Source organism: Chrysemys picta, chromosome 12, assembly GCF_011386835.1.
Source record: "Chrysemys picta bellii isolate R12L10 chromosome 12, ASM1138683v2, whole genome shotgun sequence".
Classification (NCBI taxonomy): Eukaryota; Metazoa; Chordata; order Testudines; family Emydidae; genus Chrysemys; species Chrysemys picta.
Window position 1 is genome coordinate 18,344,705 of NC_088802.1, and position 25,849 is coordinate 18,370,553.

Consider the following 25,849-nt stretch of genomic DNA (forward strand, 5'->3'; position numbering starts at 1 on the left):
TGACATCCTGTTTACCAGAGATGGGAGAATGCTGAGATCATGGTGGATGGATACAGGAGAAAATAGAGAAGCTCATAGCTCTGATCACAGGAGCTCCCCAGATGTGTATAATGGAGCCAGAAGAGCCCCCGTCTGTGACCAAGGCTCTGTTCCTCTGCTGGAGACTGGAGCAAGGGTCACACACAGACACAGTCCCTGCTCACCCCATCAGCGTGGGGTCATGGCAGAGCTCCTGGCCTTCTTCAGAGGGGAAAAGATGAAGGAAGAAACAGAGAGAAATTGGAGATTGGCCATCAGCACAGGGAGGTAAAAAATCTCCCCCTGGAGAAGTGGCTGTGGAGGTGCATGTCCCACTGGATCTGTACAATGAGTGGGAACTGCTCTCACAGATCTCTGCAGGGTGCAGTGCACACGCGGGCGGTGGAGGGACACGAAGAGTAGATGCAATATGATGTAGATTCATTATGGTGCAATAGCACATAGGTACAAACCCTGCCTCACCTTGTGATGTGCCGTGAAATGCAGGGTGTCGGGGAGGTCTACCCTGAACTATCACATCCACTCCCACGTTCAAGTAAAAAGAGGCACATTGCCTCAGAGGGACTGATGTCTGGACATTGATAAAATATTATCTTTAATTACCTTCTTCTACAGGTGCCACAGATCTTCTCCACCCTAAAAACAACCACATGATTAGAGCTGAGATGGGATCAGGAACAAGGATTGCATGATTCAATATTGTATAAACTAATCCACAGAGGGAAAAAGAAAGTTCTAAGTTCATCAGAACCGCCACTGGGTTGCATGTGTGTGTCTCTCCCAGGATGGATCTTCACTACAGAGTTAGCTCAGTATCTTACTTGGCTGTTGCCCCAATCTGTTTATTGTGCAATCACAAAAACTCTGACTCAAGTTTGGTGGTGCTTTACGCCCAGGCTAGCTGGCAAGACTTTGGGTATAGGCTTACCTGCCCACTTTGCAATGTGGATGGAGATTAGCCATCTCAGGAGCTGATAGTCCTGCAGTGCCTTCCCACAATTCCTCCTGGGTCATATTTTCTTGGCCACTACCTACTTTACTACTGTATTGCTTATCAATTTTTCAAATTAGCTTTTGGTGTGAAATTCATCCAGCTTAGCCTTTCCCCAAATTTTATAAAGTTACATTAAAAAACAACCCCACCCCACCCCGAAAAGAATGACAATAATAATAAAAAGCAAACAAACAAAAAAAGGTTTCCTAGTGCAACAATTTTAAAAATTAAATTTAAAAGCAAACTCCACCACAATTAAACAAATGGCCACATGATACTCCAAATTGGTACAAAAATTTTCTTTTCAGAGGAAGGATAAAGACACTTACTTATTTCGTTATCTCGTTTGTCTAAAAATTAAAGAGAAATAGAGGGAAATTCATCCAGTTTAGTCTTTCCCTACATTTTATAAAGTTATATTACAAAACAAACCCCTATACACTCTCCCCAAAGTTGATAATAAAAATAAGAGAAAAGCATGCTAGCAAACAAATGAAAAAAGATTTCCTATTGCAACAATTTTAAAAGTTAAATTACAAAGAAAACAATTCTACCACCATTAAACAAACTCCCAAATTAGGACCCAAATTGCTACTAAATGTTTCTTGTCAGAGGAAGAATAATGACACTTACTTATTTCTTTATCTCGTTTGTCTAAAAATTAAAGAGAAATAAAGATATATTTTTGTTAGCAGTTTCCATTTTCTTACGCTTTATTTCTAGTTTTTCATGCATACGACAATGAAAGCTGAGAGAAATCAACCTTCTCTTAGGACGTCAGACAAGAGGATCCAGGGGTCCCTTTGGGTTTTTTAGTCTGTAATTCTATTGCTTATCTGTTTTTCAAATTAAATTTTAGTGTGAAATCTGTCCAATTTAGTGTTTCCCCTCATTTTATGAAGATACACTAAACCCCCAACTAAAAAAACAATAATATTAAAAAGCACGCACACAAACAAAAACAGGTTAAATATTGCAACAGAATTCTAGAAGTTAAATTTAAAAGTAAATAACTCTAAACAATTAAACAAGCTCCCACATGAGGATCCAATTTGGTACAAAAAAAATTCTTGTCAGAAGAAGGATAATGACACTTACCAATTTCTATATCTTGCTTGTCTAAAAGTTAAACAAAATACACATATTGTTTGTTCGGAGTTTCCCTTTTCTTATATTTTATTTCTCTTTAACATCAATACTAATTTTAAGTCTGAGAGATTATTTCTATTTAACCTCCTGTTCAGGACAGTCAATTAAGAGCATCCACTGGTCCTGTCTGGTCTTTAACTCTTGTGCTTCTATGACTCAATTGCTTCTCAGTTTTTCAAATGAGCTTTAGGTGTAAAATTTATCCACTTTGGTCTTCCCCCACATATTATAAAGTTACATTAGAAAACAACCCCCCACCCTCCCAAAAGAGAATAATAATAATAATAATAACTTTTGAATTTCATTTCCTGTTTGGTCACCATCAGCACAGGTGACCATCAGCACAGTCCACCATCACAGGCGACCATGCAGAGTCCACCATCACAAGAGATCACGCAGTCCTGGATTCGTAGATGAGCTCCAGCATGGTCCTAGTGGGAAGTACTGGATCTCATCGCATGTTGGGGAGACGAATCTGTTATGGCAGAACTACGTTCCAAAAAAAGGAACGCAAATACCTACGCTAAAGTCTCCAGGGCCATGACGGAAAGAGGCTACTCCAGGGACACAGAGCAGTGTCGTACAAAAATCAAGGAGCTCAGGCAAGTGTACCAAAAAGCCAAGGAGGCAAATGGGTGCTCTGGGTCACAGCCCCATACATTCTGCTTCTACCATGAGCTGCATGCAATTATGGGGGGCGATGCCACCACTACCTCACCACTGTCGTTGGACACCTGCAAGGGGGGAGTTGCACGGAGTGAGGAGGATGAGTTATTGGAGGACGAGGAGGACGACAGTGCACAGGTGGCAATTGGGGAATCCCTTTTCCCTCCTAGGCAGGAACTATTCTTAACACTGGAGCCAATAGCCTCCCCCCACTCCCAAGGCGGGCTCCCAGACCATGACCCTGGAGAAGGCACTTCTGGTGAGTGAGAGCCTGATCAGAGCCACGTGGTGCGGGGCAGGGGGGAAACCCAGCTGCGCTGGGCTGTTCGCGTTTAGTTTAGAGGGCTCATCCCTGCTCAGAGCCTCATCGGAGCCGTGGGGTGGGGGTGGGGGGTGTTGTGTGAAACGATCATCACAAAGAGCCCACAGGCCCTCCTTTTATATGGCAAACCCACCAGGCATTGCTTGCTATGGGAAAGGGGGCCCAGCAGTTTGAAAACATTGAAATGAATGTGGAAGAAGCAGAACCCCGCGTGCCCCTAAGCTGCCTGCAAGCTGAATTCTGTTGCCCGTGTGTGATGGCTTACTCACACCAAAGTGGCAGGCACTTCAGTATTAGAGGCAAAATGCTAACTTGTACAGAAAGAACATGTGCTGTGTACTATGAATTGCCTGTTTCACTGAGGAAGAATGTCCCCTTTGCTCTCTGAAATGTATCTTTTAAAATACTACACAATCCCTTTTTCTCCTCCTGCAGGTGCCAATGTTTCAACACAGCCCCTATCTACTCCGTTCCAGAGGCTGGTCCAGATTAGAAGGCGGTAAAAATGAACTCGGGACGACATGTTCGCCGAGCTCATGCAGTCCTCCTGCACTGATAGGGCCCAGATGAATGCGTGGAGGCAAACAATTACGGAGTCCCGTAAAGCATTACAGGAACACGAAGAGAGGAGGGACACGTGCGATGAGAGCAGGCGGGACGCTATGATCAAGCTCATGGGGGAGCAAACTGACATGCTCCGCTGTATGGTGGATCTAATGTGGGAAAGGCAGGAAGACCACAGAATGCCACTGCAACCCCTGTATAACTGCCCTCCCTCCTTCCCAAGTTCCATAGCCTCCTCACCCAGACACCCAAGAACATGAGGGGGAGGCTACAGGGACCCACACACTCAACACCAGAGGATCGCCCAAGCAGCAGAAGGTTGGAAGATGCAAACTTTTGATTTGGTTTCTACCATATGAGGAGAGATTAATAAGACTGGGACTTTTCAGCGTAGAAAAGAGATGACTAAGGGGGGATATGACAGAGGTCTATAAAATCATGACTGGTGTGGAGAAATTAAATAAGGAAGTGTTATTTATCCCTTCTCATAGCACAAGAACTAGGGGTTGACAAATGAAATTAGTAGGCAGCAGGTTTAAAACGAACAAAAGGAACTATTTTTTCACACAACGCACAGTCAACCTGTGGAACTCCTTGCCAGAGGATGTTGTGAAGGCCAAAACTATAACAGGGTTCAAAAAGAACTAAATAAATTCATTGAGGATAGGTCGGTCAATGGCTATTAGCCAAGCTGGAAAGAGATGGTGTCTCTAGCCTGTGTTTGCCAGAAACTGGGAATGGGTGACAGGGGATGGATCACTTGATGATTGCCTGTTCTGTTCATTCCCTCTGGGGCATTTGGCATTGGCCACTGTTGGAAGACAGGATACTGGGCTAGATGGACTTTTGATCTGACCCAGTATGGCCATTCTTACGTTCTTACAAATACGAAAATTAAGGTTGAGAGATTATTATTTCTATTCAATCTCCTTTTAAGGACATCTGGCCTTAGACTCTATGACTCTATTACTTATAAATTTCTCATACTAGCTTCTGCTGTGAAATTCATCCAGTTTAGTCTTTCCCCACATTTATGAAAGTTACATTACAACAGGAACACCTATACACACCAAAAAGAATGGTAGCAATAATAAAAAAGCAAGTAAACAAAAGATTTCATATTGCAACAATTTTAAAAAGATACATTTGAAAACAAAACACCCCCACCACAATTAAACAAACTCCCACATGAGGATCCAAATTGATACAAAAGTTTCTTGTCAGAGGAAGGTAATGACACTTACTTATTTCTTTATCTCGTTTCTCTAAAGAATAAAAGAGAAATAAACATATATTTTTGTTAGGCATTTTCATTTTGTTATGTTTTATTTCTATTTTTCATCAAGGCTAAGAGAAATCAACCTCCTCTTCAGGATGTCAGATGACAGAGGAACCAGTGTTCCCTTCTGGTCTTAAACTCTGTGACTCTATTGCTTATCAGTTTTTCAAATTAAATTTTGGTGTGAAATCTATGCAATTTAGTGATTCCCCACATTTTATCAAGTTACTGTAATCCCCCAACCAAAAAATAATAACGAAAAAAGCAAACACACAAACAAACAAAAACAGGTTAAATATTACACCAGAATTGTAAAAGTTAAATTGAAAAGCAAACAACTCCACAAGAATTAAACAAACTCCCACATCAGGATCCAATTTCATACAAAAAAGAAATTTTGTGTGAGGAAGGATAATGACACTTACCAATTTCTATATCTCGTTTTCCTAAAAATTAAACAGAAATACACATATTGTTTGTTGTTTCCCTTTTCTTATATTTTATTTCTCTTTATCATCAATATGATAATTAAGGCTTAGAAAATATTTCTATTCAGTTTCCTCTTAAGTAGGGCAGACTAGATGATCTGGTCCTCCCTTCTGGTTGTAAACTCTGTGATTCAATTAGAATCATAGAACTGAAAGTCTAATCCCCTGCATTCGTGGTAGGACTAAGTATTATCTAGACCACCTTGACAGGTGTTTGTCTAACCTGTTCTTAAAAATCCCCAATGATGGAGATTCTACATCCTCCCTAGGCAATTTATTCCATTGCTTAACTACCCTGCCTCTTAGGAAGTTTTTCCTAATGGCCAACCTAAGCCTCTCTTGTTGCAATTTAAGCCCATTGCTTCTTGTCCTACCCTCAGAGGTTAATGAGAACAATTTTTCTCTCTCCTCCTTGTAACATCTTTTCATATACTTGAAAACTGTTATCATGTCCCCCCTCAGCCATCTCTTCTCCACTTTAAACAAACCCAATTACTGTATTTCTTACAAATTAATCAAATTAACTTTTTGTGTGAAATTTATCCAGGTTAATTTTTCCCCACATTTTATAAAGTTATATCCCTGCCAATGAGAATAATCATAAAAAACAAGCAAGTAAACAAACAAACAAACAAAAAAAGGTTTAATAATGCAACAATAAATAAATAAAAAGGGTAAATTTAAAAGCAAACATCTCCACAACAATTAAACATTCTGTCAGTGATGGAATACGTCAGTTTAAAACCATGCCCTTTCGACTTCATGGGGACACAGCCACTTTCCAGTGGCTGATGGACAGAGTGCTATGGTCACATGGGTCTTACGTGGCCACCTACATTGACAATATCATCATCTACAGTGAGAGCTGGGCCGAATATATGAAGCACGTTACTGTGGCATTTGGGGCTCTCAGAGAGGCAGGTTTGACGGCCAACCCAACTAAGTGTCAGCTTGCCACCCAAGAAGTCACTTACCTAGGGTATGTTGTGGCGGGGGTCTGTGGGAGCTTTGACATTTGGTGGAAAATCCAAGCCCTAGTGCGGGATACTATTGACATTTCATCCCAAACTCCATTACCATGGCTGCTGCTTTGACAGACCTGGTTAAGGGCACTGCACCCAAAAGGATCCACTGAACCAAAAGCTGTGACAAGGCATTTAGGGCACTACAAGGCCTGTTGACCCAGGAGCCAGTAATATTTCACTCAGCCTTCTCAAAGCCCTTTATTCTCCAAACAGATGCGTCCAATTCAGACGCGGAGCAGTGCTATCTCAGGAAGTTGGAGGAGAAGAACACCCTGTTCTCTATCTCAGCAGGAAGTTGTTCCCACATGAGGTATCCAAATAGGTCATCGAAAGGAGGCCCTGGAGGTGAAACAAGCCATCGATGCCCTATGCTATTACTCGTGGGGGCAGCCCTCCCGCCTAGTAACTGACCATGCACCACTCCACTGGCTGAAGTCAATGACAGGCCATAAAGCTTTAGGCAGTGGTATCTCTCAATGCAGCCATAGAGCTTTCAACTGGTACATCGTTCAGGCACGGAAAATATATATGTGGACTTATCACAGGATGGTGGGGACACAAACCAGTCCCAGGACATTACAGCCCAGAGTTTGAGGGGAGGGTATGTGAGGGGGTACACAAACACCACACTGGGCAGGACAGGGTGAAAGAACAGTACTGGGCCCAGGTAATCCCACCCTTCCAGCCCTGCAGATCATGCTCCAACTGGAGAAAGGGCTGAAAAGGGAGCAACCCAGCTCAAAAGGGAGAAGCACGGGAGGAGGACAGACCTACCCTGAAGGTTACTGACAAGGGCACCAGAGCAGCCTCCCCGAAGGACTGACTACACGCTTAGGCCTGGTTGGGGCTGATGGTTTGGTGCCTTTTCTCTTTCTTTTCACCTTATCTCGGACTTGAAGCTGGGGAAGACCAGAATCTGGTAGGAAGTGATCCAAGGAAGGTTATTTGGAGGATATCTTTGGGAGCCAGATACTGTTGACCCTCCTAGGGTGCTGGGTCAGAGCCCGGTGTCGTGGGTGGGCCCGGGCTTCCCTATCACTGCCCACCTCCCTGCACCTCCAATTAATAGAGGGCCAGCACTGCAAGACCTGCCCACTGGGAGGCAGCACTAATGTGCTAACCACTAGGCCACCTAACCCACCAATGCATAGGTGCTAAGTCTGTGGGTGCTCCAGGGCTCAAGCACCCATGAAAAAACAATAGCGGGTGCTCAGCACCCACCAGCTGGCCACCAATTAGCTGTTTGGGGGTGGGCCCTAGGGCTGGCTCAGCACCCAGGGACTGTGGCACCAGCTGTACTTCACCCCTTCCTTCTCCTGCTCCACCTCTTCCCCCGAAGCCCCCGCCACTCGCTCCTCTCTGCCCCCTGGAGCAAGCGGCAGGTGAGAAGCACTTGGGGGAGGGGATGGAGAGGAGTAAGTGGCGGGCAGGGGGCCCTCGCATGAGTAGCAGAGAGGAATCGGCGGGAGGCGCTCAAGGGAGGGAACCTTGGGGGATGGGCAGAGTGGGTGCAGGGCCTCGGGGGAGAGGGCAGAGTGGGGATGGAGCACCCACCAGCAAAAAGGAAAGTCAGAGCCTGTGACCGATGACTCGATTACACTCCAACATGAGGATCCAATTTTGTACAAAAACTTTCTTCTCAGAGGAAGGAAAATGACACTTACCAATTTCTAGATCTCGTTTCCCTGAAACATGAACAGAAATACACATAAATGTTCATTATGAGCTTTCCTTCCCTTATGCGTTGTTTCTCTTTATCATCAAACTTAAAGCCGGGTGATTATTTCTATTCAATTTCCTCTTTTCTATTGTTTCCCCACCACTCCAAATAACATTTTGGTGTGAATTTTGTCTAATCTAGACTTACCCTAAATGTTATGAAACTAGATCATCACACCCTCTCCTGGGGCACATCCCCATCCCAGTCAGGAAAAGACGAAAACTCCTCTGGGCTCAACTGGCATTAAACAGGCGTCCTGCAGGGCCTACTCCCCTTGGAGCAAATGATCTTGAAAGAGAGAGTTTGTCGCAGGAAGAGGGTGGCTGCTGGAACTCAGAGGTAGCTGATTCTTGCAACAGAGCGACTGGAAGACAACTTATGAACCTCTGCCACTCACAAGGGTCCTTCAGACCAGGTACAAGCTGACTACAGCAGGGAACGGTTGAAGATAAACCCTGTCTGGGATCTAGCTGTACTGAAACTTCTGTCACAAATTCACTTGATCGCTGCTACACCCCCAGCTTTGCAACAGTTTCTGGACTCTTCAGTCTGCCAGACTCCCTAGGAGTATTTCTCCTCCTCCTGGGTAAGCCACACAGCTTCACCGCCTCCTTAGACTGGATCTCTCGGCCTTCAGACTCCTGCTTCGCACTCTGAACTCTGTTCAGTGAGTCCAACTGAGATACTCCTGGTAAAGACTCACACTCTCTTCAGGGATAAACACACCTCACCAAGCGTTTGCAGTGGTACTCAAACAGCATTGTCAAAACAGTCACGTGTATTTAGGGTTACCATATTTCAGCGAGCAAAAAAGAGGACGGGAGGAGCCCCGCCCTAGCCCCGCCCCTGCCCCTCCCACTTCCCGCCCCCCCTGACCTCCCAACCCTCCCCCCGTTCCTTGTCCCCTGACTACCCCCTCCTGGGACCCCTGCCCCTAACTGCCCCCCAGGACTATCTAAGCCTCCCTGCCTCTTGTCCCCTGACTGCCCCAACCTTTATCCACACCCCCACCCCCAGACAGACCCCTGGGACTCCCACGCCCCATCCAACCACTCCCCACCCCCTGACAGCCCCCCCCCAGAACTCCCAACCCATCTAAACCCCTCTGCTCCCTGTCCCCTGACTGCTCCGATCCCTCTCCCCACTCCCCACCCCCTGACAGCCCCCCCCCAGAACTCCCAGCCCCCTACCCCCCCCCGCTCCTTGTCCCCTGACTGCCCCCTCCTGGGACCCCTGCTCCTAACTGCCCTCCAGAACCCCACCCCCTACCTAAGACTCCCTGTTCCTTGTCCCCTAACTGCCCCCTCCTAAGACCCCCCCCCCAACTGCCCACCAGGACCCTACCCCCTACCTATACCCTGACTGCCCAAAACTTTCTCCACTCCCCCCAAAAAGCCCCCCCCCGTTTCTTGACTGCCCCCTCCAGAACCTCCCTGCCCCTTCTCCTGCCCCCCCTTACCCTGCTGCTCAGAACAGGGTGTTGGGCTCTGTGCGAGCCGAACACGTGGCTAAGCTCCCCAGCACAACAAAACCCGGTCCCTGGCCCTGCACAACAAAACCCGGTCCCTGGTCCGGACCGGGTTGCAGGGGAGAGCTGCCCTTGTATCAGCACAAAGTGCTCTCGCTCCCGTTTTGCTACGCTGCATGGCAGAAACCGCTCCCAGTTGCAAAAGGGGAGGGCTGCACTTTGTGCTGAGACACTTGCTCAGAATGCAGGGCGGATCCGGCTCCTCTCCAGCTGCTCCGGAGTCCAGCCCGGGACTTTCCTGCAGCCCTCCCAGCTGCTCGCTCTGCTGTGCCGGGGGAGGGGGGAAATCCCGGACATTGTGAGTGCTTTACAAATTCCCCCCGGACGCTATTTTTAGCACAAAAAGGAGGACATGTCCGGGTAAATCCGGACGAATGGTAACCCTACGTGTATTAGTCAACTGGACACAGCATAGGAAGGCCTTAGGTTATCACAGAGAACTGAAGGTTAAAGCATAGACCATTCTGGTCAGCCCAGAGCCCAGATTCTGTAGTGAACCCCAGTGTTCAAGCTCTGTCTGTATCTCCATCAGACCTCCTTGTTCAGATTACAGGTCAGAGCCCCGACTCCTTCCAGCAGCCATCTCTTATTCCCCACCTCACACATCACCAGTCCTTGGTTCTTGAGCTGGGGAATGTTGCTCAGCTTCCCTGCTTAGATGTGGGGGAATCCATCTCCCTCTGGGATGTTGGTTGCTAGGGGTCAATATCCGGTGACTGGATTTGCCACTGTCTTCTCAGATGCTCCATCGATATGGGGACTAAGGCCCATAACACCAATACTGATGTCTCTTAGCCTGAGAGCAAACAGTCCTTTTCTACCCACTGGGTAACAATGTCACATATAGAGGAAACTGAGGTATACATCAAATTCATAAAAATATTGAAGAAAATTCCCACTTCATCACACCTTCATTGACAAGCCAGACATTTGTAGATTCTTCTGAAAGACTCTGAGACTGAGGGCTGGTCTGCACTGAAAACTTGCACCGCTCAGACATGTAGCTATGCCAAACTCATCCCCTAATTGGAAGGACTTTTAAAGGGATAGGGTTCTCTGGAAACATTCAATCAGGCCCTAAAATGGTCCCGCCTATTACACACAAATCAACCCTCCCCAGCCCAACAAACACAAAGAAATAAAAATAAATCAAAGAAACCAACAAGTCTATATACAATTGTGTGACTGTGGTCAAAATTTGTATTTGTGGAAAAAGGGAAATTGAAACTTACCAACTTCTTCAGTAAGTTTCCCTTAAAAATACAGAAATAAATATAAATTATTTTCCTCTCCCTGCTTCATGAAACAGTATTAAAAGACTACGTTCTATAGGTACAAAATTCATTAGGAGCATGGAGGGACAAGTCCAATTTATTTGGAAATTGGGCAGACATTCTTTATGGACAAAGTGAACCCAGAGCGTGGACAACTGTGTCTGAGTTATGTGACAGTTGATATGATTTTTTTTCCTAACTGAAGAAGAAATGTGTTTATTTACTGATTTACCACAGGGGCATTTCTATTGAGCCTATCACTGTAATGTCGAGGTGCACTGCACTTTGTTAGCAGAAAAGATCTTTGAAGTACAAATATGACAGGCTAGGCTCTGCAGAACCTTCTCTCAAGCGGGACAGAGACAGACAGTGATAACCCCCTAAGAACTGGGAAGAGGGGGAGATGGAGGACTGAGCAGAACACAGAAGTATCTGCTATGATCTGATTCTTTCGTTCAGTTCTATAGCCTAAGACCTCCTCCCTCCTATTTTCCCACCCCAAACTCTGCCACCACCCTCTATCAATACCCCCACCCCCTGCCACACACACACCTCTGCCCCCACCCTCTATTAATAAATTCACATTAATTCTTCTTCTTTATTTAAGACAAGATCAGCAGGTCCCAAGTTCTTTTAATATTAAATTCCGAAATTCCTCTTATTTATTTATAAGAATAAAACCTTTATATACAGTATATTTCTTCCTCTGATATTTACCTTTCATTTTAAAGAGATAAACAGTGAGGGCAGTGAAACCAAACAAAACCACCAGGATCACACTGAGAGCCACCATCCAGGAATTCACCCTTGGTAAAAATTGATCTGAAAAAAAAACACACCCAGAAATTGCCTTTGTTTGGAAGCAGTGACGAAAGTCAGATGTTTTTATTCCATACAAATAGATAAATAGCACTCAGCAGGATTTCTGTGAGATAAGAGTGAAAGAATGGCCATGTCTACACTACACAAAATACCAGAGACTTATTTTAAATATGGCTCCAATCAACACAGATTTAACACTGATTTATCCTGGAAAAAACAGACCTGATTTGATCCATTGCTATTCAGACAGCCATAGAATTCAGGGGCAAATTCTCTGCTCATAAAACCCTACTGACTTCAATAGAGTTACACCAGCAAAGAATTTAATCCTTAGTGTTCAGCAACATTCAGAAATTATCAGATTAATTAGAATATTGTTGAAAAATCCACTATTACCCCCCAAATATTTGAAGGAATCATAATCACAATTTCTCCAAACAATTCTGTAGCAAACTAATTAATCTTCATTTACTGTTGTTGTCTTCACAGTGATTCAGACATCCAACCAAGATGGAATATATAGTGCCCTCTGAAACTTATAAGAGTGTTCACCCAAGCAAGTGTCATCGATTAACTAAATAATCAGTGCACCTTTTGTGTTTGGACAAGGGTAAAATGAGTCCCTTCACGGATCTGGACCAAAGTGACTTAAGGAGCACAAGTCCCATGGAATGTCGTTAGAAAGAACATCATATGACTTAGGTGACATTTCACAAAATTAACGAGTTGGTGCAGCAGCAAGATCAAAAAGAAGCCACAGTACATAATTTACCACATTCAAAAACATCATTAAGGTAAAGTTAAGATTGCAGGAAAATTTAGTGTCATTGGATTGAGTGAAAGTTTCTTCTAAAAAATGTTGGAAGTTTGTGGCGTGTGTGTGTGTGTGTGTGTGCGCGCGCGCATGCTGCATGCTAGAATATCAGAAAAGTAAGAGTTAACATTAAATTTACACTAAATTGAAAACTTTGGTTGTCTGAATACTCACAATTAAGGGAATCAAGTTGCCTAAACTGTGACCCCCTTAGAGACACTAGCCTCCCATCTTCTGTGTTTGTATGTGGATTATGAAATATCCAACACAGATATTTCAGTTCTTTTCTTCCTATGTTTTGTTTCCTTTCTAGTGGTGGTGAGTTCAGTGTGAGATTTGGATGGTAACTGACCTGCTATATAAACTGCTGATTCCTTTTCTTGATTGAGAACGGCGTTCCTGATGCAACAGGACAAGTTTTGGTTTGAATGTTCTGTTACAATGAGAGCAGTTTCTGTTCCAAACAGGCCATTATTCCCTCGGGATTTTGTTTCAGAGAGTGATGGTAAATGTCGTCCACTGAGATCTTTCCACAGCACCTCAGGCTCTGGGTACCAACCAGCCGATCGACAAACCACCTGGATCCCTCCATCCTGGTGACCCTCAACAGAGATGAGAGGAGCAGAGCCCAGACCTAAGGGGAAAAGACATAAAGTTGTTAATTCCATAAGTTAATTTATAAAGCAAAAGGAATGAGGGACAATTTGTGGATCCCTTACTCACATGAGAAAGCACTAATTCAAGCAGGTAGTCAATAGAAGGGATAAATTAATACTGGAATGTCTGAAATCCCAATACACAAGGACACACAAAAAGATGAACAAATATTTAAAATAATTTCACTGAGTCAGTGGGAGATATTGTTGTCTCAAAAGAGGAGCAACTGAGTGCTGAGCACCTTTGGCGATATGAGCACTTAGATACCGGAATAGAATGTGAACTTTTAAAAATCTGGTCATTAGTGCATTGGATAGATATTTTTATTTAAAAAAAATCTAATTAGCTTCATGGTTACTGTCATAAAAATAAAGGGAAGAGTAACAACCTTTATATATGCCATAACATCAAATCCCTCCTGGCCAGAGATACAGAATCACTTACCTGGATGGGGTTAATCAGTTCCATTAACCTAGTTGACACCTGACCAGAAGGACCAGTGGGGAAAGAAGATACTTTCAAATCTGAGGGGTGGGGAAGGTTTTGTTTTGTGCTCTTTGTTTTTCTCTCCGAGACAGAGAGAGACCAAGCAAGTAATCCAGCTCCTACTAAATGATATATCTAAAATTACAGAAATAATAAGTAATACCAAGGAAATGTGTTAGATTATCTTTTGTTTTAGCTTGTGAATTTTCCCTATGCTAAGAGGGAGGTTTAGTCCTGTTTTTTGTAACTTTGAAGTTTTAAATCTTATTACCCACGTTCCATCCTGATTTTACAGAGGTGCTTCTTTTACTTTTCTCTTTATAATAAAGTTCTGGTTTTAAGAATCTGATTGGGTTTTTAGTGTCCTAAAACACAAGGGTCTGGTCTGTGCTCACCTTGCTTACCTATTTAGTTGGTATATTATTCTCAAGGCTCCCCAGGAAAGGGGGTGAAGGGACTTGGGGCAGGGCCGGCTCCAGGCACCAGTCTACCAGGCATGTGCTTGGGGTGGCACCTGGAGGGGGGCAGCGCTCAGGCCCGAGAGCGGGGCCACGACTGGGCTCGCCGCCCTCCCCGCGGTGCTCCGGCCGGCCGGGGAGAGCAGGGCTGCCCTCCTCCGGCGCTCCAGCCAGTCGGGGAGAGCAGGGCCGCAGCAGGGCTCTCCGCCCTCCTCCCGGCGCTCCGGCTGGTTGGGGAGAGCGGGGCCCGCGGCGGGCTCGCCGCCCTCCCCCCTCCCCAGCGCTCCTGCCGCCAGGGAGAGCGGGGCTGCGGCCGTGCTCTCCACCCTCCTCCCGGCACTCCAGCCAGTCGGGGAGAGCGGGACCTGCGGCGGGCTCGCCGCCCTCCCCCCGGTGCTCCTTCCGCTGGGGAGAGCGGTGCCGCTGCCGGGCTCGCCACCCTCCCCCGCTGCGCTCCCTGCCGGGGGGCGGCGAAAGGCTTTTTTGCCTGAGGAGGCAAAAAAGCCAGAGCCGGCCCTGGCTTGGGGGGATATTTTGGGGAAACAGGAACTCCAAGAGGTTCTTTTCCTGAATCTTTGTCTAACTCACTTGGTGGTGGCAGCGATACCATCCAAGGGCAAGGAATAATTTGTGCCTTGGGGAAGTTTTAACCTAAGCTGGTAGAATTAAGTTTAGGGAGTCTTTCATGAGGGTCCCCACATCTGTACCCCAGAGTTCAGAGTGGGGAGGGAACCCTGACAGTCACAGTGTCAAAGCAGCAGGGGAGAAATGCTCAGTCTCATCTAAGAGTGGTAAATAAATAATTTCCCCTCCCCACTGTGACACTCTGCACTCCATATTCATCATGGTAATATGATTATGGTATGATTATGATATAATTATGTTGCATCTTGTACAAGAAGTTTCATGTAAAGTGTCAATGGAAAAGTTATGATTTGCTGAATATGATTATCCTATTTGTATGCATGTATCATTTTTGTATCTGGAATTATGAATATTGATATGCATCTGTATTTCAAATGTGCTTGTCCTGGGTAACACATACAACTAGCGTTTTTGGTACAACAGTTAAGAAGCTAGAAAGTGCTAATGGTCCATCAGCGAAAACAATTGGCCATGGAAAAGGCCTGTCCTCACCTGGGGACACTTTAGACAGCCTATAGATAATGGCTGCCATGACTCATCAAGCATGCAGGGGAATGTGACTAGACCACATGACACTGAAATTAATTTTGGTAACTGTATTTTCCATAAACTGGGCTGGGAACCTGGCTTGGAACAAAAGGGTTCCCACCATATGGAAGAAACTATAAAGGAGGAAGTGACATCACCAACGGGCCTCACTTTCCCACGACTCAACACCTGGATATACCTCTGGAAGAACAAAGACATTGAACTGGGGAACTGCTTGTCCCAGGTGGGAAAGAAGAAAACTCTGCCTGTGTATGAAACATCTACAAACGGTTTGTACTATCTAACAGTGTGAGACACTGCTTGATTCAAATCCTGTGTAGAATATTAGGCTTAGGTTGTGTTTGTGTTTATTTGCTAAGTAATTTACTTTGATCTGTTTGCTATCACTATCTTTCGGTCGTTAATAAATCTATTTTATTTTTTTATCAAAACAGTATGGTTTGAGTGAAGAGTTTAGGAAAAATCTCAGCTCATTTAACAAACATTTTGTGCATATTCCTCTCCACATCAAGGGAGGGGTGAGCTGGGTAATTGTAATGATCTTTACTGGTCAGGCTTTTGACCAGGGCAGGATGGTACAGCTCCAGGGTCCTAGGTTGGGAAGATGGGGGATGTTTTGGCTGAAACCTAGCTATGTTGGTTCATGGGTGCCTGGACAGATGCATTCATGAACACAGCTGGGTGTGGTCCCTGCCTGTGGATGTTGGAGTGAGTGCAAGTGTGGAGGGCTTTGCAGCTTGTCACAACGTTACAGTGCAAAAGGGAACCCAGATTGGTGTGACAGAGGGCTCAGCTGTACCCCAGTTCCAGGTGGCACCCCGGGGGGAACCCATCACACCCACCACCACCATTATACAGTCTCAGCAAATAAAAACACTGCATTTGATTTTAACTACACCCCGAATAAACAACCAACAGTGAACCAATGAGAAGGCCATAAACGTCCGGCATTCCCACACACATCCTAGAAATGACTGCAGAGCAACTGGAAGGCCATATGTGTCCAGAAGTCCTTTCCCTCTTAACCAAAGACTGCTTTGGGGTCAATTAAGATTAGGCAAGAAAGTGCCTTGGCCATCCTGAAAATGTTTTTAATAACATGTTGGGAAAGTTTCCAGCATATTTCCCCTAGTATGAAAGTGGCTGTTTGCTGAAAGTTATGTATACTGTGTTTAGGGTGACCAGACAGCAAGTGTGAAAAATCAGGACAGGGAGTGGGGAGTAATGGGAGCCTATATAAAAAAAAGCCCCCAAAATCGGGACTGTCCCTATAAAATTGGGCCATCTGGTCACCCTACCTGTGTTGTTGTAAAATATTTCACAAGCAGGGAGTCACAGTTGTTGTAATAGGAAAGAACAAAGCCTGCAAACAGCACAAACTAAAACTGTCACAAGCTACTGACCTGCTACCCGCAGTTCCAATACTGCTTGTTCATAAAAAGTATCGTCTTGAACAAAACAGAGGTATAGTCCTTCATCAGAGAGTCTGACACTGAGAATCCTCAAGGGAACATTTCCATCTGTGAGTCTGGCTTTCAAAAGCTCTGTCCTTCTCCGATACTCTGGTATCTGCCCAGCATACTGATCCTTCCCATCACGATACAGGTGCACAAAGGATGCAAACTCAGATCGGAACCATCTCACCTCCATGTTTGTAGCGTTCATCGGGGGGGACAGGTGACAGGGTAACTCAGCTTCCTGACCCAGGACGGCAGTGACAGGGTCACGGGGTCCAATCACTGTGAACTTTGCTGGAAAATGCAGCAGGAAAACAACAACGAAAAGCAGCTCAGAGGAAAGAGGGAATTTGATAGGACGGACACATCCAACAGGTTCCATTTGACACAAACTTTCCAAAAAGTTCAGCCAGAGGCAGACACTCAACATGGAACATTTCAGCCTGAATATTTGAGAGAGAGCAGCGCTCATGGGCAGCAGGATGGGGGCTCTGTTATAAGAACACTCAGCCTCGGTGTATGGCACAGGCACACAGCACTGAGATGTGGTGTGGAGCTGATAACAGACAGGTTTGGTGCATGGCCCAGGCACAGAGCACTGGACAGAGAGGGGAGCTGAGAATTGGTAGGTTCAGTGCATGAAGAGGCACACACTGCTGACATGGGTTGGGAAGCTGAAGAGGGGTAATGTTCAGTCCATGTCACCGTCACACATCAGAGAAACTGAGGCAGAGAGCTGGGAATGGTCGTGCTCAGTGTATAGTTGAGATAAACTTACTATTCAACAGCCTGTTTTTCTAAGTGCTCTCAAATTGACACACTTGCCGACATTGCCATGAAATTTGCTGGGCCTCACCAGGAATAAGGATGGGATTGGTGGGCCATATTTGGTGTTCTTTCACCAAAGCGTTCCTGAGACATAGCCATATTGCTAGAACCAATTTTTAGACTATTGTAGTTCAATACTTCACATGCTCAAGAGACCAAATAACCAAACATTAGTATTGTTATGATTAAACTCTTCAATAAGTGTCCACCCAATGCTTTGGGCATCTTTGACAACCTTTTAAAAATACTTGTATGAAGAAACATACCTGGGCACTATCCCAGAAGCAAATAAAATAACCCAGCAGCAACACAATCAGAGCAAAAAATGAATAATGAAGGTGTTGATCTTTCTGTGTGGTTAAGTTTACACACTGGGAGTAGTTACATTGACTTTGAGTGGAGCATGTTGTTAAGACACTTCAGGGGCCTAGATAAATCCTCTCAGAAACAGCAGACACAGGGCGGATTCCTACCTGATTCCATCTTGTGAACATAACAAATAAGGAAGAAAACAATAAAACCAAGGAGAGGGGAGCAGGCTCTGGAGCTGTGGGAGAATGAGAGAATCTTCATCTTCATTGTGACTTGATCTAGACAACAGGAAGAAGGAGGAAAAAACTTAATCATAGTGAGCATAACACTGACTAACATTAAATCGTTAAAATCAAAATTAAAGAGGACACATTAAATAAAAAAGGAACAAATGCATTGTTAAGTGAACTCTTTCATATTATGGAGTTCGAACAGCTATTCAATTACAGTTGAAAATGTGTTTCCTTTACGACTCTGATTTTGTCCCATCCCTACAAAATCCACATTAAAAAAAAGTCAGATCAGTGTAAAAGTTGGTAGTAATTCCATCAATGAAGAAAAAAAATTAAGAAATGAGAAAGTGTGTGTGTGAGAGAGAGAAAGTTTCTTGGATTTTTTTACCCATTTCTTTTCTTTCAAAATATATGAGGCAAAATTATCAGTCCCATAAACAAAGTTATTAAGTAACAGGGACCACAAAGAAAGACGCTTCCCATAAATTTGGATTTGCAAGAGTTTGTAACTTACTTTACAAAACAGAAATATACAGTAAGTTAATTCATAGCAAATCTCCCTTTGAATGCACTGAGAGCAGGATCAGGTCCAGTTTTCTTGAATAAAATATAGGAGCAAAGAAATCAATTCTTAAGTCAAATGACTAAAATAATCTGGAGTTACATTACAATGAAAGGAGAGGAAAAAATAGCTCATATATCATTTTGAATATATAGTTCAAAATCAAACTTTATGTTCAGAGTAAAGCACATTTATCCTGGGATTATTAGATCATTTTGCAGTTAATAACTCACACAGGGAATAAATGTCTACTAGGAGATATCAAAGAACAAGGGAGATGGTATTCAAGTGACAGAAGCTCACTTACCTGACACATCCAGGAAATAAGCTTTGGAACAGTTTTGAGCTCTCTCTGGTGTTCCCACATTTTCTAAAATCCTCATCCATTCTCCTCTAGTTAGTTTACATTCTCAGTGACTCGTTCAGTGATGAGACTGCAAAATTAATTCTTAGTATGAAATTACAGAAACAAAGAGCTGAATCCTGGCCTTTCCTTCTGTATTTCTGCCAAAATGGCATTTATTTTTTGTTGGAAGCTGAAGTGAAGTGTCTCTTTCGATGCTTTCACCAAGCTAGAAAGAGAAAGTAGAAAAGGAACTGGAAAGCTATGGTGATTTCAGTCCGTATCATATCCTCAGTATGGTTTGGAGATAAGGATCCTCTCCCAAAGAAGCCCTCCTAGTGTTCCAGTGTTAGCGGCAGTAGAGTCAGACATCCAAGTGCTGCAATCTAGCTGAAGGCAATGAGAATTTTCAAGAGGCTCGGCTTCCTGCTCCTCGAGAACTGATAAATACTGTCATAATAACCATTATATTTTTCATCTCATGCTCCAAATGGAAACTCGCCTTTTAATTACTTAAGCAACAAGCAACCTTTGTACTGCTACACTGGAGTTCCTGGTGAAGGGAGTGTCTTTATTGCTGTAAGGTTGAAGGTTAAAGCCCAACCCATCTCTGTTCTCAGATAGGAGTCAAACAGGGATCAAACTGCATTAGTTGATTATAAGTTCTGATTGGTCAGCAGACATAGTGTTCTCCTTGTGACAGGATCCCCGTGGTACAACCTGGAACTGGGGTACTGCTGTGCCCCCTTAACTCTCCAGCCTGGGCTGTCTCTCACAATGCTTTGCTAGTAACAAGCAGCAAAGCCCACCAGGCTCTATTATCACTCAGCCCAACAGCATGTGGAGCCCCACACCTATCTAGATTGTCTACTCCCAGAGCCAATCACGAATCATACAGAGAAAGGCACCAGCCAATTCCCCCCAGCTCCCGAGCCGTATACCCCAGAACTGTCCTGTCTTGCCCTGGCCAGAAGCCTGACCAGTGTACGTTTTTTACCCAGTCCGCCCCACCTTCAACATGGAGAAGACACACACTAGCCTTTGTAAACTGAGCAGAGGTTTCCCAAGCACTGGAATGAAAACACACTGTTTTAGGTAAAATATAAAACAGATTTATAAACTACAGAAAGATCAATTTTAAGTGATTATAAGTGGTAGGCATAAAAGTTTAGAGATAGTAAATAGAAAATAAAAGTTAAGTGCATAATCTAAATCTTAAACCTTATTACACTCGGCAGTATTTAGATCAAGCAATTTTCTCACCCCACTGGACGTCACAGTTCTTAATACACAGTCTTGTCTCTCAAGCCTGGGACCAACCTCCTCAACTGAAGTGTTCATCTTCTCAGCTCATAGGTGCCAACTTTCTAATGTTCCAGGGGGTGATCCCCCTGGCTCTGCCCCAGGTCCTGCCCCCACTCCAGCCTTCCCCCAAGGCTTCACCCCCACCCTTCCTCTTCTCACCCCATTCCACCCCTTCCCCCGAGTGCACCCTGCCCTCGCTCCTCCCCCTCCCTCCAAGCACCTCCTGCATACCGTGGAACAGCTGATGCATGGTGGGTGGGGGGTGCTGGGAGGGAAGGGGAGGCACTGATTTGCAGGGTTACTGACAGACAGGAGGCACTGGGTGGAAGGGGAGGCACTGATTGGGGGGCTGCCGGTGAGTTTTCAGCACCCCACCATTTTTTTCCATGGGTGCTCCAGGGCTGGAGCACCCACAGAATCAGTGCCTATGTCTCAGTTTTCTTGTTGCTTCCAGTGTAGGTGGGGGAGGAGAAAGGCAAAGGCATGATGCCACTGTTCCCTATTTTATATCCATAGTCCATGTGCCTATAAGACACTTGCCCAGACATGGCCTGGTGGGCTTTGCTGAGTCACAGGGTTGAGCAATCCCCCTGGCGTGGTCTTGTGCAACTCAGTCATGGGGTTGAGAAGTCCCCACTGTGTGGTGCTTGCACAATTGTCACTGAATTACAGCTCCCCTGTTGACTAGTGGTCGTTTAACACCCTCCTGGGTGGGGACCATGACCTTTATAGTAGAGACTCCCAAATTCAGAGCATATTTCAGTAACAACCATACAGCAAAATATCATCACTTCATATACACTAACTATATACATATTTGGACAGAACAACAGGTTTCAGCAGATCATAACCTTCCATATGATATCTTACATGGCATGCTTGTGTGAAATATCACAACCATATATGTATGATGTGAGGGTTACAAGGTGCTATTTTGAGGTACGGCGTGTCACACTCCTGTCTAAGTCATCACTACAGGTTACTGAATCCATGAATCACAAGCCTCCGTGTTCTGTTTATTCCTTTACAAGTGGGCAGTGCATTCATGGGGTCAGACCCAGACAATCACAGTGCAATATTTGTAGAGGGCTATGTAACAGTTTGCCATCACGTGAACAAGACTTGAAACAGCATGGAAGCCATATCCGTATGGATCTAGTTATTAGAGAGACAAGGTGGATGAGGTCATCTCTTTTATTGGACCAACTTCTGTTGGTGAGAGAGAGAAGCTTTTGAGATATACAGTGCTGGGAAAAGTACTCAGAGGTCATGGCAAAATGCAAGGTGGAACAGATTGTTTAGTCTAAATAGTTAGCACATATACGGGACCATTCAAGGTAGAGTGGCCCATTAACACCTCTACAGTCATAGGACAAAAGGAGGGGGGGAGTAAGTTACAGATTGTTGCAATGAGCCATAAATCCAGTGTGTCTGTTCAGTCCATGATTTTCAGTGTCTAGCACAGGCCTGCACAACATGCGGCCTGGGGGCCACATGCGGCCCGCGTGGGCTCATTGTGCGGCCCGCGGGGGTTGAGTAGATGGGCTCACTGTGCGGCCCGCTGGCGGAGCGGGGGGTGAGTAGACAAGCGGCGGGTGAGGGAGGGGGGCTGAGTAGGTGAGCGAGCGGGCAGTGGCAGGGAATGAGTAGACGATCCGGGAGGGTGGAGGGCTGAGGAGGCGAGCGAGCGGGCAGTGGCGGGGGGTGAGGAGGCGAGTCGGGGGAGGGGGACTGAGGAGGCGAGTGGTGAGTCGGTTGCTGACCTGTTCTACTGATCTGGTCTGGCTCCCATCCCCTCTCCCAGGGCCGGCTCCAGGCACCAGCAAAACAAGCAGGTGCTTGGGGTGGCACATTTCTAGGGGCGGCATTCTGGCGCCGGCCATCATAGGTGCTGACTCCGGGGCATGGGAAAAAAGTGCCCTTGCTGCCCCAGTTCGCCTCCGCTCCACCTCCACCTGCTCCCCTGAGCGCGCCGTCACCGCTCCGCTTCTTCTCCCTCCCTACCAGGCTTGCTGCGCGCGAAACAGCTGTTTTGCGCAGCAAGGCTGGGAGGGAGGAGAAGCCAAGCGGCGGGGCGCTCGGGGGAGGCGGCGGAGGTGAACTGGAGCGGGGAGTGGTTCTTCTACCCCCCTGTTACTTCCTGCACCCCCCCACCTTAGCTCACCTCCGCTCCGCCTGCTCCCCTGAATGCGCCGCTGCTCCGCTTCTCCCCCCTCCCTCCCAGGCTTGCCACGTGCGAAACCGCTATTTCACGCAGCAAGGCTGGGTGGGAGGAGAAGCCGAGCGGCGGGGCGCTCGGGGGAGGCGGTGGTGGTGGAGCGGAGGTGAGCTGGAGTGGGGAGCGGTTCCTCTAACCCCCCCATTACTTCCTGCGCCCCCCCACCCTAGCCCACCTCTGCTCCGCCTGCTCCCCTGAACGCGCTGCTGCTCCACTTCTCCGCCCTCCCTCGCCTGAGAGGGACGGGGGAGAAGCGGAGCGGCGGCATGCCCAGGGGAGCAGGTGGAGTGAAGGTGAGCTAGGGCGGGACGTCATAGGGGGCCCGTAGGAAGCAATGGGGGTGAGAAATGCGGCATGCCAGGGGAGGAGGCGGTGCTGGGGATTTGGGGAAGGGGTTCGGAAGGGGTGGAGTTGGGGTGGGGCCCGGGGCACGAAAAAGAAAGGGGAGGCGGCCAAAAATTTTTTTGCTTGGGGCAGCAAAAATCCTAGAGCTGGCCCTGCCCTCTCCAAGCGTTGCAGCTGTCCAGAGGTGCCTGCCTTCCACGCCTTCCTCATTCACACCTCATTCATTCAACAGGGCAATCCATTACAAAGTGGGGGGGAAGATCTTATTCTACTTCTAGCAAAAAGACATTTTTCTTTTACCTTAATTATACTACCTTAGGGGCCCGCTATAACATATTACCGAGGTTCGATACTGCTGTTTCGGTGGGGTGGCACTGGGGAAGAGGGTTTAATTCCGTGGAGCAGATGGCGCACGGGGGGGGGGGGGCGGTTCGGCGGCGCTGGGGAGGTTGTTTCCGTGGGGTGGGCGGTGCTGGGGGGGGTTGTGTTTCAGGGGGCTGGGTGGTGCTGGGGGGGGGGGGTTGGTGGCGCTTGGGGGGTTTCGGCCCTCAGTTGTTTTCTTTGGAGTAATATGGCCCTCGCCGCTTTACGAGTTGTGCAGGCCTGGTCTAGCAGACTAGATTTACAAAATGCTCCCTGCAGCTCCAGGGGTTCTTCACCCCTCCTGCTCCCCTGGTGCTGCAGGGAGGGAGGAAGAGGAGCTTCCAGGGGCCATAGAGATGAGGAGACAGAGGTATATGGGAATCTTCCAGGGTCCCAGAGACTGGGAAGACTGAAGCTAGAGAAGTCCTTTTTTTATTCCCACTGGGTTATTCCCATCATGTCTCAGCAACACCATCTGAGCCGAGATCCCCAGAGTCCTCCTGGACCATAGAAAGCAGTTCTCAAACCGGGCTTCGGAGTGCCCTGGGGGGCCACTAGCAAGTTTCATGAGGTCCACCAAGCAGGGCTGGGGCATTAGACTCACTGGGGCCCAGGGCAGAAAGCTGAAGCTCCACTGCACAGGGCTGAATCTGGGGGCCCGGAGCCCCACCACCTGGTGCTGAAGCCAAAACCTGAACAACTTAACTTTGCAGGGCCCCCTGTGCTGGGGGGCCCCGGGCAACTGCCCTGCTTGCTACCCTCTAATGCCAGCCCTGGCTTTTATATGCGGAAAACCAGTTGTTGCGGCACAGGTGGGCCGTGGAGTTTTTATAGCATGTTTGGGGGGGGCACAGAAAGAAAAAGTTGAGAACATCTGTCCTAGAAGACAGTGACAAACAGGCTACAAAGCCCTTGGGGCAATGGAAATGGCTTCTCTACTTCCATCAATCCCTGCTCTCTATGGTTTGCCCAGGGACAGAGCCCAGTGGGAAAGTAAAGATCGGGGCCACGTCACCAGCATCGATAAATGTCACCTGTTCAGACGGCAGAGTGTCTAGAGGGGGAAAGGACAAGAGATGGGATCAGGACCGGCTCTAGGCACCAGCAAAGCAAGCACCTGCTTGGGGCAGCACATTTCCAGAGGCGGCATTGTACCACTGTATCGCTAGCACCCAGGAGGAGCTGGATGGGAGGAGCTGGAAGTGACTTGCAGCGCTGCGGTGACTCTGGGTCCCAAACTCCTGGCGAGATCCCCGAGCCCCAGCGGCTGGTGCTGGGAGCCCAGAGGGAAGGTAAGAGAGACCCACCTCCCCATGCCAGGGAGCAGTGACCCCCCCATCACCCCCGGGCTGCAGGGGGAGGTTTGGCCCCAGGCTGCTCCCAGCAGAGCTGGCTGCGATTCCCTGCCCTGGGCCCGGGAAAGCTGCCGCCAGCCCCCCCTGTGTAGGGTGGGGGGAGCCAGCCCACGCCGTGCAGCCCCAAGCACTCAGGAGACAGACCCCAAATCATGAGTGTGTCTAAAAATAATAAATTGGGAGTGCGTGTGTGTGGGGGCTGGATATTTGCCTTATAGCTCTTACTCTCAGTCTCCCCCCAGCCTCCCCTCATCCCCCCTTTCCTTCATGGTGCCCCACACTCAGTTTCCCTCTATTGCAGCCCTGTTCCCATCCACCCCATAATTTTTCCCTCATTTCTCTGCATTGCCCCGTTCTCCCTTCAGCGCCCCCATCCCCTTCCCCACTCCTGCCCCCTCCTACATTTCTGTTCCCCCTTATCCGCACCCCCTCCCCTCTTCAGCCCCCTCCTGCTCTCCCCCTCGGATAGCTCTATGGTTATGTTCTGCATAACTTTGCTGGTCAAATTCTCTGTTTTCATTTTTTTTTTTAATTTTAAACAGTCAAAAAACAAAACAAAAAAACATTGCAAAGTGCAAACGTGTAAAAGCCAAAAAAAAGGCAGCGAGGGGGGGTTTGCTTGGGGCGGCAAAAAACCTAGAGCTGGCCCTGGATGGGATTTCAGGCTTTCATATTTATAACAGCATCACCACTCTGAACTCATAGATGTGTGGTTTACTTTTGTCACAGAAACAGACAGAGAAGCACAGAGACACACTCAAGTATTTAATATAAACTAATCTGAAACCTTCTATTTCACAGTCCTGACAAACCCGGATCCTGCTGGGGATGCAGCTCAGGGACAGGAGGGTTGCAGGGGAGGTGAGAGCCTGGAACTCATCCCAGTTCCACTGCACAGCCCAGATCCCTCCCTTGGAATTAAAGCTGATCCTTCCCTTACTCCTCACACACAATCTGGCCAACCCATGGCCCAGTATCCCCAATCCCCCACCTCCCAGCAATGTTTCCTCAAGGTGAGTCCCTCACAGCCCAGTGCACAGGGCTCAGTG

General features: G+C 46.9%; 1 protein-coding gene across 1 annotated transcript in view; it reads right to left on the reverse strand.

Moving 5' to 3' along the window:
• LOC101935801 (butyrophilin subfamily 1 member A1-like) overlaps positions 1–19,764 on the reverse strand; it is a 53,292-nt gene extending 33,528 nt beyond the window's left edge. The window contains exons 1-7 of the mRNA XM_065565101.1: positions 19,179–19,764; positions 18,238–18,354; positions 16,883–17,230; positions 13,037–13,318; positions 11,766–11,870; positions 4,979–4,999; positions 643–675 (exon numbers count right to left, since the gene is read on the reverse strand). Of these exons, the coding sequence (XP_065421173.1) occupies positions 643–675; positions 4,979–4,999; positions 11,766–11,870; positions 13,037–13,318; positions 16,883–17,230; positions 18,238–18,354; positions 19,179–19,254 (982 nt within the window). The 5' untranslated portion in view covers positions 19,255–19,764. The remainder of the gene's footprint in view (positions 1–642; positions 676–4,978; positions 5,000–11,765; positions 11,871–13,036; positions 13,319–16,882; positions 17,231–18,237; positions 18,355–19,178) is intronic.
• Between the last annotated feature and the right edge of the window lie 6,085 nt (positions 19,765–25,849).